General features: G+C 37.6%; 1 protein-coding gene across 2 annotated transcripts in view; it reads right to left on the bottom strand.

Annotated features, from left to right (window-relative positions):
• Positions 1–16,368, bottom strand: part of ATAD2 (ATPase family AAA domain containing 2) — a 68,432-nt gene that overhangs the window by 29,390 nt on the left and 22,674 nt on the right. For both annotated transcript variants that reach the window (XM_082363036.1, XM_082363037.1), the window contains exons 7-11: positions 16,099–16,302; positions 15,358–15,475; positions 8,457–8,564; positions 5,441–5,549; positions 5,088–5,203 (exon numbers count right to left, since the gene is read on the bottom strand). In XM_082363036.1, coding sequence (XP_082219162.1) covers positions 5,088–5,203; positions 5,441–5,549; positions 8,457–8,564; positions 15,358–15,475; positions 16,099–16,302 — 655 coding nt within the window. The remainder of the gene's footprint in view (positions 1–5,087; positions 5,204–5,440; positions 5,550–8,456; positions 8,565–15,357; positions 15,476–16,098; positions 16,303–16,368) is intronic.

The raw sequence follows: 16,368 nt of genomic DNA, 5'->3' as shown, positions 1-16,368 counted from the left end.
TAGTCATATAGTGATTTTTTATGAGCAGAAATGTAAGAAAAGGGAAATGTAAGAAAGGGGAAATGAAGAGAAAAAATTGAAGGAATCTGTTGTTTAATTTTTTTACTTTAATTTTTAAAATTCAAGTATAGCGGATATAAAATATTAACTAAGTTACAGGCATACAATATAGTAATTCATAATTTTTAAAGGTTATATTCCATTTATAGTATTTATAAAATATGTGCTCTATTCCCTATGTTGTACAATATATCCTTGTAGCTTATTTTATACCTAATAGTTTGTACCTCTTAAGCCCCTACCTCTATATTGCCCCTCCCCAATTCCCTCTCCCCACTGGTAAGCATTAGTTTGTCCTCCGTATCTGTGAGTTTGCTTCTTTTTTCTTATATTCACTAGTTTATTGTACTTTTGTATTTCACAAATAAGTGATATAATACAGTATCTGCCTTCCTCTGTCTGACTTATTTCACTCAGCATAATGCCCTCCAAGTCCATCAGTGTTGCTGCAAATGGCAAAATTTCATTCTTTTTCTATGGCTGAGTAGTATTCCATTGCGTATATACATACCACATCTTCTTTATCCATTCATCTGCTGATGGACACTTAGGTTGCTTCCATAACTTGGCAACTGTAAATAATGCTGCTATGAACACTGGGTTGCATGCGTCTTTTTGAATTAGTGTCTTTGTTTTTTTCGGATATATACCCAGGAGTGGAATTACTGGGGCATATGGTGGTAGTTCTATCTTTATTTTTTTGAGAAACCTTCATACTGTTTTCCACAGTAGTGTACCAATTTACACTCCCACCAACAATGTATGAGGGCTCCCTTTTCTACACATTTTCCCCACATTTGTTATTTGTGTTCTTCTTTTTCTAAAAAATTTATTTATTTATTTATTTTTGGCTGTGTTGGGTCTTTGTTGCTGCATGCAGGCTTTCTCTAGTTGCGGCGAGCGGGGGCTACTCTTTGTTGTGCTGCGTGGGCTTCTCACTACGGTGGCTTCTCTTGTTGCGGAGTACAGGCTCTAGGTGCATAGGCTTTGGTAGTTGTGGCTTGTGGGCTCTAGAGCGCAGGGTCAGTAGTTGTGGTGCGTGGGCTTAGTTGCTCCATGGCATGTGGAATCTTCCCGGACCAGGGCTCGAACCCATGTCCCCTGCATTGGCAGGTGGATTCTTAACCACTGTGCCACCAGGGAAGCCGTATTTGTGTTCTTTTTGATAACAGCCATTCTGACAGGTGTGAGGTGGTGTCTCATTGTGGTTTTGATTTGCATTTCCCTGGTGATTAATGATGCTGGGCATCTTTTCAACTGCCTGTTGGCCATCTGCATGCCCCCTTTGGAGAAACACCTATTCAGTTCTTTTGCCCATGTTTTAATCAGGTTGTTTGTTTTTTAATGTTGAGCTGTATGAGCTGTTTATATATGTTGGATATTTACCCCTTATCAGTCAGTCATATCATTTGCAAATATTTTCTCCCATATGTTGTCTTTTTGTTTTGTCAATGGTTTCCTTTGCTGTGCAAAACCTTTTACTATAACTAGGTCCCATTTGTTTATTTTGCTTTTATTTCCTTTGTTTTAGGAAACAGATTCAAAAAAATATTGCTATGATTTATGTTAAAGTGTACTGCCTATGTTTTCCTCTAGGAGTTTTATGGTTTTTCGTCTTACATCTAGGTTTTTAGTCTATTTTGAGTTTATTTTTGTATATGATTTTAGAGAATGCTCTAATTTGTTGTTTCTTTTAAAATTCACTAAATCAGTTTTTTTTTTGGCCACAACCCACGGCTTGTGGAATCTTAGCTCTCTGACCAAGGATTAAACCCAGGCCCCCAGCAGTGAGAGCTCGGACTGCCAGGGAATTCCCTAAAATTCACTAAATCACTTTAACTAGGTACTTTCAACATTTCCTGTAAGAAGTAGATTCTATTATTTAATATTCGTATCTTTTAGATTTAAAATATTTTTTTGGAATTCACTCAATGTTTAACTGTAATTGATTTATGGTACATAACTTTTATAATGGAAAAGAGGAAAAGCCTACTAATTTTAAAAAGTTTACTTAGGGACTTCCCTGGTGGTGCAGTGGTGAAGAATCCGCCTGCCAATGCAGGGGACACGGGTTCGAGCCCTGGTCTGGGAAGATCCCACATGCCATGCAGCAACTAAGCCCATGCACCACAACTACTGACCCTGCGCTCTAGAGCCCGCACGCCTAGAGCCCGTGCTCCGCCACAAGAGAAGCTACCGCAGTGAGAAGCCCACGCACTGCAACGAAGAGTAGCCCCTGCTTGCTGCAACTAGAGAAAGACCACGCACAGCGCGTAGCAATGACGACCCAATGCAGCCAAAAATAAATAAATTAATTAATTAAAGAAAAAACTTTACTTAAATCAATGTTTCCATAGAGGCTGATTCAGGGAGAAAAATTATATAAGGAAAAGGAAATCAGGGACTTCCCTGGTGGCACAGTGGTCAAGAATCCACCTGCCAATGCAGGGGACACGGGTTCGAGCCCTGTCCGGGAAGATCCCACATGTCACGGGAGCAACTAAGCCCACGCGCCACAACTAAAAAAAAAAATTCCATACACAAGAAAATAAAAGGAAAAGGAAACCAGGAGCTAGGGTTTAAAAACTGGTTGATAAGTAAGGTATAAAAACTAGAAGAAAAAGGAAGGGGATAAAAAAGTATGGTGATATAAAAAGTTCAGGAGTGGACTTCCAGTTAAACATGACAGACTGACCACATGGTTTTATCTGTGCTCTCTCCATTAATTCTGCTAAAGCACATAAAACAAAGTGAACAACAAAAAGAGATGATAGTACTTGAGACGCCCCAACAAAATTTTGCAAGTTAGAATGCAGATGACCTTAGAGACCTGAAAAAGCTAAAAATCTAAAGAAGCACCCAAAAGGAAAGCTAATTTGCAAAACCCCTTTCACAATTTAGAGGCAATTTATCTCAAGGCAGGAGTGAGGGGTGGGGGTGAAAACAGGATGAAGTAAAACATTATTAAAGAACAGTGAGACCACCCTGATCTCCCTTTTCCCTACCCTGTGCAGGCAACTTGCTTGGATGGTTTACTTTCTAGTAGAGGACAAGATGAGCTGCTGCAGGAATTAAGTGTAAAACGTCATACTTAATGGTGGAGACTCCTAACCTGTGCTCAGGTCTACTGCTAAAATGCTGGCAGCCAGGCATCAGACAGAAAACTGGAAGATTCATCTCTTGGTGGGCGGATGGAGGGAACCCTCCTAGATATAGACTTTGAGAACTTCTGGTAGAAGAAACATCCCCACCAGTCACCCTAAGGAGAGGCCTACAAGTTAAGCCCAACTAGCAAGCTTTTAAAAATATGCTTCACTCTTAAACATCGACAGAGAGCTACACTCTTAAACATCGACAGAGAGCTAAGGGTTACTAGAGACTTAAGGAAAGCCTCTAACATCAAGACAAACCAAAATCAGAGAAAAAAGGTAAGAAAAGCAGATTAATCTAGAAAGTCTAACGTTAAACTGATATGAAAGGGAAGAGGAAAAACTGGAGTGAAAAAATTACAAAAGAAGTAAAAAAAAAAAAAAAAAAATTTCCCAGAAATCAAAGCCATGTTTTCAGATCACAAAGGTACAGCACAACAAACGGGGGTGTGTGGGGGAGGAACATCAACAGAGTGTTGGTTACATGACCATTCTCAAAAATAAAATAAATAAAAATAATCTCCCATGCACTCTTTTCCTCAGGCTATTCCTAGAATGTGCTCTACCAAAACACAGCTATAAACCAAGAAGGTCTTAGTTGAATCCAGGAAGCTAGGAACCCAGCACCGTGAGAAACACAAAGGAAATCCCATGAAGATGGTAAACGGAAATCCCAAGACTTAGTTGTGCTACAAGACTAAACAGCAACCAGCCCAGACGGAAGCAGAAGAACAAAGGCTCCAGGAAGATGTTTCTAGAAAAGTAAGGAGGAGCCAATAATCACCTGATATCTTTATACTGAGAAGAGCTTTACAGCTCTAGCAATAACTCTGTGGGTGAAAGGATAAGTATATATAAAACTAAGTACTGGGCTTCCCTGGTGGCACAGTGGTTGAGAATCTGCCTGCCAATGCAGGCGACATGGGTTTGAGCCCTGTTCTGGGAAGATCGCATATGCCGCGGAGCAACTAGGCCCGTGAGCCACAACTACTGAGCCTGCGCGTTTGGAGCCTGCGCTCCCAACAAGAGAGGCCACGATAGTGAGAGGCCCGCGCACCGCGATGAAGAGTGGCCCCTGCTTGCCGCAACTAGAGAAAGCCCTTGCACAGAAATGAAGACCCAACACAGCCAAAAAAAAAAAAAAAAACCTAAGTACCAAGCCCCTACCTCCCCGCCGGCAAAACGACAAATATTAAAGTTGGTGGGGAGAGGAGAGATGTAAAAGAGGAAATGCAGTTATATAATACAAGGCTCAACTGCAAGAAATATTTACATAGTCATAAAGCAAACAGTGAAAATCAAGTTTATCTATATATAAATAAACTACTGGAAATATTAAAGGGGGAAAAATGTGTATTTGTGGAGGGTGGGGAAAGTAAGAGTCAAATTGTCATTGTTCACAGAAGTCTATATATTATGTCTAAAATAGAAAAAACAGAGAAGGGACTACTACCATTATTTCTTTGTAAAACTTATAGTACTATTTAACTTTTAAAATTATGTACATATAGTCAACTACACTTCATTATAAAATAAAATAAAGAATATATTAAAAATTACATACATGTATTACTTTGACATAAATTTAAAACTAAATTACAAAACTGAAAGAAAAAAAGTAAAGAGTATGTATGAGAGGAATTCTACTAAATGTATGAAAAGCCATGGAAAACGATTTTTTTTTTAATGGAGAATCAATTTTGAAACCATTTTTCATGTTAAACATTAAGAAAGTAAAAATATTCGAAACACCCAGGATGTTGCAGGGCAAGTATAACAAATTGCTGTAGACCTGAAAATTTTCAACAGAGAAGCATTATCTTTCTGGACATAGCACAGCTCAGATTTTGGCTAAAATAAAATGTATAATTAAATTACCTTGGAGGTTGAATTTTGAATTTTTCAAAGACTTCTGGATAAAGTAATGGAAACACCACCATCTCTTTTAGAGCTGCAATATGATTAGACAAGCCACCAACACTATCAAATCGCACCTGGTAATGGAAGGGAAACATTGACATTTTTAAATTTGGAATCAAAATTAAAATCTTACTCCATTCCCAAACTACCCAAGCCACACACAGTCAACTGAGTAACAGTATCTTAGCTGTGGCCTAAAGATTAAAAAAAGAAAGAAAAGAATCTATAAAGATTAAAATTTGATAAAACAATTGATTTCTTTTTTAACTTTAAACTGAAACAAAAAATAATACATTTCAGACTGTACTCACTGAAGAATCTAGTTGCATTGGATCAACATCAGCAAGGCTTCCTCCAATTTTCATTCGATCTTTATAAATTCCTTTTAATTCATCTTTCCGAAAATTTAGTGGGAGGCACCTATTTTTAAAAGATTTAAAAAAAGCCCCATTCATCAACCCACCTTCCTTCCCCAAATTCCATGTTAGAATATAGACATTTTTCTTAAGAATTAAAAAAATTTCAAATGGGGAAATCATGAGATTATGTGTTTCAAGTTCCTCATTTTCTTTAGAGGTTCAGAACTTAAGTGTTAGAAATATTTATATCTGAACCTTTATTATTAAAGATATACAATCAAATGAAAATACCAGTTTTCAAGATACCACAGCAACATAAAGTAATTCATGGTTGAGAATTCAGAAAGTATCAATATACATTATAATAATCTTGTCTGACCTACAGAGAGTTTACCATTTGCCAAACACTGTTTTAGTTTAGGTGCTTTACATGTATAAATTCATTAAATCCTCACAATATTCTTATGAAGCAGGTATTATTATTTCCCCAATTTTAAAAGAAAACCGAGGCACAGAAAGGTTAACTGTAATGCCCAAGATCACGCAACTAGTAAGTGGCAAATCTAGGAATCACATACAAGCAGCATGTCTCCAGATGTGCAACAACTCTGCTACTGTACCTCTCAGCAAAATACTCATAGTCCACCAGCACCTGGATCCATGTCAATCCTTTCAAGCAAGAATGAATCACTACTTTCCTAATTACTTTCAAAAACAGTTATGGTAGGTTACAAAAAATATACCCAGAAAAACCTGCTTGTTTTATAGCTGGAAGAATGAAAACACTTATGTTAAAAGTTAAGATTGTACCAGAATGCCTAAGCAAAAAATGCCTGCTGCAACTGAGCACAAGTAAAAGCACACCATGCTCACCCTAAGTGACAATTCTTGCTAGTCTCAAACTCCACGAGGAATTTATACTGCAAAGTCTAAGATGGAAATGTTTTCAGTTGTGGCTTTTAAAAAGATATTTCTTAAACAATTCTTAATAGAACTGCATAATAATAAAAACCATAGGATTGGGACTTCCCTGGTGGCACAGTGGATGGGACTCCGTGCTCAGGAGGCCTGGGTTTGATCCCTGGTCAGGGAACTAGATCCCACATGCATGCCACAACTAAGAGTTTGCATGTCACAACTAAGGAGCCCGTGAGTCACAACTAAGGAGCCCTGGAGCCGCAACTATGGAGCCAACATGCTGCAACTAAGGAGCCGGCGAGCCGCAACTAAGGAGACTGCCTGCCACAGCTAAGACCCAGGGCAACCAAATAAATAAATTTTTTTAAAAAGCCATAAGGTTAGATGCACATTTTTATGAAATGAAGGCAAAGTACATAGCTTTTGAATGATCTCATTGCTGTCCAATAGACATGAAATGCAAGCCAAAAATGTAATTTAAAATTTTCTATTAACCACACTAAACAAAAAGTAAAATTAATTTTAATAATGTATTTTATATATCCCAATATATCCAAAATATTATCATTTCATCATGCAAAATCAATATTTAAAAAACTAAGGTATTGGACTTCCCTGGTGGTGCAGTAGTTAAGAATCCGTCTGCCAATGCAGAGGACACGGGTTCGAGCCCTGGTCCGGGAAGATACCACATGCCGCAGAGCAACTAAGCCTGTGTGCCACAACTACTGAGCCTGCGCTCTAGAGCCCGCGAGCCACAACTACTGAGCCTGCGTGCCGCAACTACTGAAGCCCACGGGCCTAGAGCCCGTGCTCCGCAACAAGAGAAGCCACTGCAATGAGAAGCTCACACACCACAACGAAGAGTAGCCCCCACTCACCGCAACTAGAGAAAGCCCACGCGCAGCAATGAAGACCCAAGGCAGCCAAAAATAAATAAATTAATTAATTAATTAAGGTATTTTACATTCTCTTTTTTGTACTGTCTTTGAAATCCAAGAGTGCATTATTTTTTTATTTTTTTAATGCTATTCTTCTCTGCTTACATTCTTTTTATGTATGTATGTATGTACGTATGGCTTTGTTGGGTCTTCGTTTCTGTGCGAGGGCTTTCTCCAGTTGTGACAAGCGGGGGCCACTCTTCATCGCGGTGCGTGGGCCTCTCACTATCGCGGCCTCTCGTTGCCGAGCACAGGCTCCAGACGCGCAGGCTCAGTAATTGTGGCTCATGGAACGAGCCGCTCCGCGGCATGTGGGATCTTCCCAGACCAGGGCTCGAACCCGCGTCCCCTGCATTGGCAGGCAGACTCTCAACCACTGCGCCACCAGGGAAGCCCCAAGAATGCATTTTTTACGAAAACTGATAGTACATCTCAATTCAGATGAGCTACATTTGAAGTGCTCAGTAGCTGCATGTGGCTAGCAGCCACCATACTGAACTGGGCAGAGCTAACATGATGGAAAAAAAAAAAGCGTAGAACTTAGGATACAAAGAATGACTGGTTTGCATGCCCCTTCAATTATTATGTCCCAATTGCTTTAACAAGCATTGTCTTCTACCCTAAGAATATTATATTAGAATCCAGGCACTGCATTTTTCATTTACCCACCCATGTTCGTAAAATGGGAATAATCCTTGCCCTGTTTCTATAATTACTGTGAAAATCAAATGAGTTGATTTATTACATGTGAACTTACACTACGAGGAGTGTGAAATGAGTTAACCTTTCAATTTTCCTTAAGAGTTCTACAATAAGAATTTATTATCATTATACATGGAAAAAATATATTTTCAATGAAAAAAAATAGTTATTTCCTCAAGTCAGTGCTTACCAAGCACCATTTTGGTTTTACAAGAAAACATATGTTCTAACCTGTTATTAGTTTCAACAGCAGATATTTCAAACAAGATGGCATTCTGGTTTATATATTAACCTGGCATATAATTTTTTAATTCAGCCAAGCTGCACCTATTCCCAAATTATTCATCTTTCTTTCCACTTTAAAAAAAAAAAAGCTGGTAGCTTTAAGGGAATCAACATGCACTAACCTGTTGATAGCTCTATTGCGGCTCCTTTTTCTTCGCCTCTCGAAGTGTTGTTCATCTTCAGAAGAGGAAGATGAAGTAGAGTCACTACTGTGGATTGCATGCCTTCGCCTAAAGTAAAGAGGAAAACTGAAATCATGATGGAGGAAGGCAGGAGAAAAAGGGCATCTTACGGGATGCAAACATTAGAAATACCTAATAATCCAAAAATGTTTATCATAAAATTAATACATTTGCTGAATCAATGAAGTAAGCTTTGTTGGTTGAATCTTTTGAAGGGAATAAAAGACTTAGACAACTGAAAAGGGAAAAAAAGATAGGAAGCTGTGGTAGAGCTGACAATCAGATGTTCATTAAGACAAAACACGGTCCAGGCAGGGTGACTTCTTATTCTTAGTCTTAATATAAATCAGTTACCCTCAAAGAGAAAGGTGGGATAAAGAGGGTTTTAGAATCTTTATGACTGTAATTTTAGAAAGTATTTTCAACATTATACTACATATAATTTACACTTGGAAGGGAATCACCTATTTTGAAATGTCAAACAACCTTAAAAGGAGAACAAGAGAATTTTTATGTAAACCAAAGGGGATCAAGAAGGGTTAAAAAATGCTAAGAAACTGTGAGAAATGAGATGGTCTTTTATCTATAGTATATCCTCAACCCTATAAATTCACAACTGTCATTTAACAGTTGTGTAAATGTGGATGAATTACTCAACCCATATAAGCCTCAATTTTCCCACTTTAAAAAAAAAAAAAAAAAAAGGACTTCCCTGGTGGCACAGTGGTTAAGAATCCGCCTGCCAATGCAGGGGACACGGGTTCGAGCCCTGGCCCAGGAAGATCCCACATGCCGTGAAGCAACTAAGCCTGTGCGCCACAACTGCTGAGCCTACGCTCTAGAGGCCGGGAGCCACAACCACTGAAGCCCACGCGCCTAGAGCCTGTGCTCCGCAACAAGAGCAGCCACAGCAGTGAGAAGCCCACGCACCGCAACAAAGAGTAGCCCCCACTCGCCACAACTAGAGAAAGCCCGTGCGCAGCAATGAAGACCCAACACAGCCAAAAATAAATAAATTAATTAATTTTAAAAAAAAGATAAAAATAATCAAAATCTTAGGCTGGTTGGTAGTATCGAATACGATGCTGATATATGTGGAATCTAGAAAAATGGTACAGATGAACCTGTTTGCAAGTCAGAAATAGAGACACAGGTGTAGAGAACAAACTTATGGACACCAAGGGGGGAAAATGGCAGGTGGGGTGGTGGTGGTGGGATGAATTGGGAGATTGGGATTGACATATATACACTAATATGTATAAAATAGAAACTAATAAGAACCTGCTGTATAAAAAATAAATAAAATTCAAAAATTCAAAAAAATATACAATGCTGAGTGCTGCAAATACTCAAAAAGTTTTAAAATCACTTCTGCCTTTGGACAGTTGCAAAAGACCCACAGAATAAAAACAGAATCTGGCTGGGAAAACCTTTAATCATTCTACTGGCTCAGGGTCTAGAGCATTTCCTGAGTCAGAGTACAATGGTTAAGTAGGTAGGTCCAAAAATATAAAAGGTTCACAATCTATTATCTGCAAAATTGAGGTCCAGAATCTTATACCTAAAAAAAAACTCTGAAAACAACTTTTTCCATTATTCACTTAGCAGCAAAACATGACCTGAAATGTCATAAAGGCAATTCAAAATCTCTATTTGTCCTGCTTACTATGATTATTCATACGCTTTGCTATAAAATTAATATATCTGACTATACGGTGCTGGCCCAGACACACCTACAAATGTTAATATTGCACATTATATATGTTGTATGCTTTCTTTGTAAATGCCCCCCCAAATCTGAATTCTGAAATATAAAGCAGCCCCAGGGTTTTCATAAGGGGTTGTGGAAACACAGATATAAGTGAGAAAATAATCCTTCACCATCTACCCACTCAAACACGCCCAAAGACCATATTTGTGATCTGCCTGTAAAACCACTGAGTACAAGTCTGCAGTTTTATATGAAAGACTAACTTATTTAATACTACCATTAATATTATAAATAGAATCTTACTTATAATTATGTAATGTATATAATTGTGTGTGAATTCAGTAGGTATTTACATAATTAAGACTAACAATTAATAAAAAGGACTAACATTTACTAAGTGTTTCTTGTACCAGGTGGTTGACATATTATCAAACTTAATCTTAATTAAAACAGGACAAGTACATATTAGTAGGCTCATTATACAGTCGGGGCCAATGTGGCTCATAGTTTAAAGAACTTGCTTAAAATATCAGAATTAGTCAATGACGGTATAATTCAAAACCTTTGTCTATTTAAAAAATAAATCCACGTTCTGTACACTACCACACTGATGATCTCCAGTTTTTTATTTCATAAACCAATAAAGTTATAAGCAAACAACAAAACCTTGTGGACTGACAAAGTTTCCAACATCTGATGTGCAAAGGAGGGATTATTTTTGAACGTTATAGTTACAAACACATATAGAACTTAACATGTGCCAGATACTATTTTAAACATTTTATAGGTATTAACTCACCTAATTTGCACAATACTATGAGATAGGTGCTACTGTCTCCATTCTACAGATCAAAAAACTAAAGTATGGAGAGGTTAAATAACTTGGAAAATGTCACTAATAAGTAAGTGGTAGAGCTGAACTCACAACCTAGGCAGTCCTAGTTCTTCAAAATTACTCTACACTGTAGAAAGGCCATTATTTCAGTTAAAAAAAAAAATCTAAAAAAAAAATCTAAATATATATACCCACATTCATTTTTTCTTTTTTCCATTTTACTAATAACTTTTGAAAAATTTGGCACAGACAGCACTGGACCAGCACTTTGAACCTAACCAGAGCGTCTAGAGTTGCCAGTTCTAGTTCCTTGACAACCAGTAATGTGTACTTTGTAATACCGGTGAAGCAATTGTGCTATTTATGTTACCTTCTTGTTTAAAGGGGTTAGGCTTGTTCCAGAAACTCCAAACTGAAGCTAAAGAGTAAACCTTAGATGACTAGAGGTTAGCAATCACAAGAAAGAAAATCCTACTTAAAGGCAGCATTTCTGAAGTTCTGCTATGTAAGTATGCCAAAGACCCTTCAAAAATCCTACATTGTGGCTGCAAGTTTCACTAAGAGCAATGTTCAAACAACTCTTTGGATGTGTGCTTTGTTTCCCTGCCTAAGTAGGATATAAATGATAAACAGAAGCTGGTCTCTTCAAGAAAAAGTAAAAAGACTAATAAGCCAAATGACTACCATTAAAGTTGTTAGAAGGAATGAGATGTTAACTCCACCATGGTGAAGAAATTGAAAAAAAAAAAAAAAAAGGTTTAAAGGGCTACATTCAAAAGATCAGGTAATAACAAGTGTTAGTAAAGGTGTAGAGAAATTGGAACTCTAGTACATTGCTTGTGGAAATGTAAAGTGCAGCAGCCATTTTGGAAAAACAATCTGGCAATTCCTCAACACATTAAATATAGTTAGCATTTGATCTAGCAATTCCACTTTTAGGTATATACCCAAGAGAAATGAAAACATTTGTTCACACAAAAAGTTGTACATGAATGTTCATAATAGCATTACTCATAATAGCCAAAAAGTAGAATCAACCCAAATGTCCATCAACTAATAAAGGGATAAACAAAGTATAGTATATTTATACAATGGAATCTTATTTGGCAATAAAAAGGAATGAAGTACTAATACATCCTACAATGCGGATGAACCTTGAAAATGTTATACCAAGCAAAAGAAGCCAGTCACAAAGAATTCCACTTATATGAAATACCCAGAATCTATACGGACAGAAAGTAGAATAGTGGTTGGTTAGGGCTGGAAGGATTGGCGAGTGATAACTAAAGAGTACAGGGTTACATTTTTTTTTTCTTTTTTTTGGTCACGCCGTGCACATATGGGATCTCAGTTCCCTGGTCCGGGATGGAACCTGTGCCCCCTACATTAGGAGAGCAGAGCCTTAACCACTGGACCACCAGGGAAGTCCCCAAGGTTACTTTTTGAGGCAAGAAAAATGCTCTAAAATTGTGGTGGTTGGGATTTCCCTGGTGGTCCAGTGGGTAAGATTCCACGCTCCCAATGCAAGGGGCCTGGGTTTGATCCCTGGTAGGGGAACTAGATCCCGCATGCAGGCCGCAACTAAGAGTTCGCATGCCACAACTAAGAAGTCCACATGCTGCAAGTAAAAGATTCCACATGCTGCAACAAAGATCCCACGTGCCACAACTAAGACCTGGTACAGCCAAAATAAATAAATATTAAAAAAATAAAACAAAATTGTGGTGATAGTTGCACAACTCAGTGAATAAAAACCATTGAATTGTATACTTTAAATGGGCGAACTATATGGTATGTGAGTTATATCACAATAAAGTTGTTATCAAAAAGAAAAAGTTTAAAGGGAGTTATCAAAACCAACACCAAGGTAATTAAGTCAAATAATGTGACTCACGGTACAGCTTAAATCTCTTGGTTCATAGTTTAAATGAGTCAGAATCCTCCACTAGTCCGAGACCCAAGGGCAGGAATTCTGACTTAAGTCATTTTTATATCCATAGTGCTTGGCGCATAGTGGTACTCAAACATTTGTTAAATAATAGGAGGGGGAAAAAAATCCTATACCCAAGGAGCTATGCAATAACATGAGACACTCTCCATAGAGAAAGAGTATAGTGAACCAAATATGGGAACTCAAGCACCAAAGTGGCAAAAAAAATTCCTACCTACTGCAAGATATATCGTAGGTGGTGATTATAGAGGTAAGTCAATCAACAAGCATGTTAATTCCAGAAATATAAACCCATTAAATATGGGAAAAGAAATTAAAATTTCAAAGTAACTGCCAGCCTCTCACTTCTGCGGGATGAAACACAGGCCTGTTTTGTGAGTCAGTCAACCAAGACAGCTGCCCTGGGCCCTATGCTTGATGGGGACTCCAGGGAGCACTACACCTTACTCTCCTTTTCTGAAGATCATTAAATTACACTATGAAAATATTGGTCTTTAACAATATCCTATGGGGCCTATGAAAAGTACCGACAGCGTGGCCTTTTTTTTTTTTTTTAATATTTATTTATTTATTTTGGCTGCACCGGGTCTTAGTTGTGGCATGCAGGATCTTTGTTGTGGCATGTGGACTTAACTGCAGCAGGTGGACTTCTTAGTTGTGGCATGTGGACTTCTTAGTTGCAGCATGCAGACTCTTAGTTGCAGCATGCATGTGGGATCTAGTTCCCCGACCGGCTATCGAACCAGGCCCCTGGAACTGGGAGCGCTGAGTCTTACCCACTGGACCACCATGAAAGTCCCTGGCCTCTTTTCTTTTTTGTGTGTGTGTTTAACTTTTTTTTTTTATTGAAGTATAGTTGATTTACAATGCTGTGTTAGTTTCAGGTGTACAGCACAGTGATTCAGTTATACATACATATATATGTAAGAATATGTATATATTCTTTTTCAGATTCTTTTCCCTTATAGGTTACTATAAGATATTGAGTATAGTTCCCTGTGCTATACAGGTCCTTGTTGGTTACCTATTTTATTTTATTTTTTATTTATTTATTTTTTAAAAAATTTATTTATTATTTTTGGCTGCGTTGGGTCTTCATTGTTGTGCACGGGCTTTCTCTAGTTGCGGCGAGCGGGGGCTACTCTTCGTTGCGGTGCGCAGGCTTCTCACTGAGGTGGCTTCTCCTGTTGTGAAGCACGGACTCTAGGCGTGCGGGCTTCAGTAGTTGTGACTGGCCTCTTTTCAAGTGCAGTTTATCTTGGGAAGCCCTGACAGGTTGTCTTTCTGATTCTCTATGCTTCTGGGCTCTGGTTGCGTGAAAAGGGATGATGAAACAAGAAATCTAGACCATACACTTGTGATTTTGAGACTCTGAACATCAAATTAAAAGACCCCGAGACGCAAGCAGTAGTTCATATTTTTCCTAGAAGAGAGAAATTTGTCAGTACCTATAGAGGTGTTGCCTTCCATGGCCAAAACATGATCAGATATAGTCTGCTTCTATGAGGAGGCTTCTAAAAACTGTTCGAATAGTTGAAGTCTCATTAAGACTTCAGTCTTACTTCTGAGCACATTAATAATATTAGGAAAAAAGCACCATTCCCCACATGAGTGTCATTTTTTTCTGCCTTTTTAGGCTTCACCCTATAAGCTTTCTCATTCATGAACTATTATAATGCTACTATTACCCAGAAAATTCTAATGCATCAGAAAATCTTTTATTACTCAGGAGAATGAAGAAATAACAAGAATTACCTCTTTAGACTTAAGTATGACAGACAGGCAACAAGTGTTAGGATGTAGAAGGAAAAGAAACCCACAAATAATTTGAATAGTCATAGAAAATTAATGTTTCCCAGTATGTAAGAAGAGCAAATTTGAAAAATATATCCAAAAATGGATGGTCACAGTCATAAGTCTAGAAGCTATGTAACTTAGAATTTGTCATGGTAAGAAAATATATCTAGGACAGTATGTGAAGACAAGACTAAACCTATACTCTAACTTAATGTGAAAATTAAATGAAACAATCTATGTAAAATGCTTAACACCAAGCCAGGAATACAGTAAACACTGAAGCAAAGGTAGCTCTCTATTATTAGTGTGGAACAATGGAATAAACTGCCTTACCATGGTAGTTGTTAACAATTCCTATCAGTGGAAGCAAAACCAAAAACTAGTCAGTGGTAGTGGGGATTAGAACACTAAAGGCATAGAGCTAACTCTCCCAAATATACAATTCTAGAATTCTATCCTGATACACCTAATCCTAAGACTCTAGAATTCTACCTTAACATAGAGACAATTATGTTGTCATAAATCAATCACTATTTCAGAACCAAACCTGTTCATTCGTTTACAATAAGGACTTCTTGGTCCCGCAGAAGATAATCGATATCTTGGTCTTGTGGGAGAAGCTGGGCCACTATAAAATATGTTGGGCTTTCTCTGATGACGAGGTTCTAAGAAAAAAAATTATATGTATGTGACATATAAATATGTAATAAAGACAATTTTGCTCTTCACTTAAATACTTACAATGATGCTACCTTCCATGAAAATACTAGTACATATCTACTGTAGAATATTTTACTGTTCATGTTTTAAATCGTTTACACCTGCAACGTTGCTGTTGAATATATATGTGTAGCACAGACAACAACCAACCAAAACACACACTGGCCATAAACAATCATTATGATTATACTGATGCATAATAGCTGATTATCAGCTTCGCATATATACGCTCAGAAGTATTGAGGTACAACTTTAACATAAATCAAAAGCAGTCCTATTTATACAAACTTATAAAATAAAGTACAAAGCTGTGAAAACTAAAATAATTAAAGATAGACATGAAATTTCAAAATAACCCAATTATTTACTTTCATCAAGGCTAACATTTAACTTTCTTTAGAAGAAATAACTTCTTGCACATCTTGGGTAAGTTATGAAAGACAACAGCCATGAGTATTCTGCAAAATGAAAACATGAAAAATAAGCATAACAGAAGAAAGGCAGTGAAGATAAAGGAAACCTGATTACATCTTCTCCTGGAAAGCAAAAAAAAATAGATAGCACTTACTTTCCAATGGAGCCTGATAGTAAACAGTAGCTTTTCTCTGTCTAAGATAATATCGCTTCTGATTATCTTCCTCTCCATCCTCTTCATCTTCATCGTCATCATCTTCATCATCATCATCTTCATCTTCATCATCATCTTCTTCATCATCATCTTCATCTTCACCATCATCTTCATCTTCTTGGTCTTCACCCTCTTCAGATGACTCTACAATTAAGAGACATAATAATAGAATTTGTCATGGTAAAGGCTTCTCACCCAAATGCTAACAAT

Source organism: Balaenoptera borealis (genome assembly GCF_965194805.1).
Source record: "Balaenoptera borealis genome assembly, chromosome: 17".
Taxonomy (NCBI): domain Eukaryota; kingdom Metazoa; phylum Chordata; class Mammalia; order Artiodactyla; family Balaenopteridae; genus Balaenoptera; species Balaenoptera borealis.
This window is presented reverse-complemented; position numbering and strand designations above follow the sequence as displayed.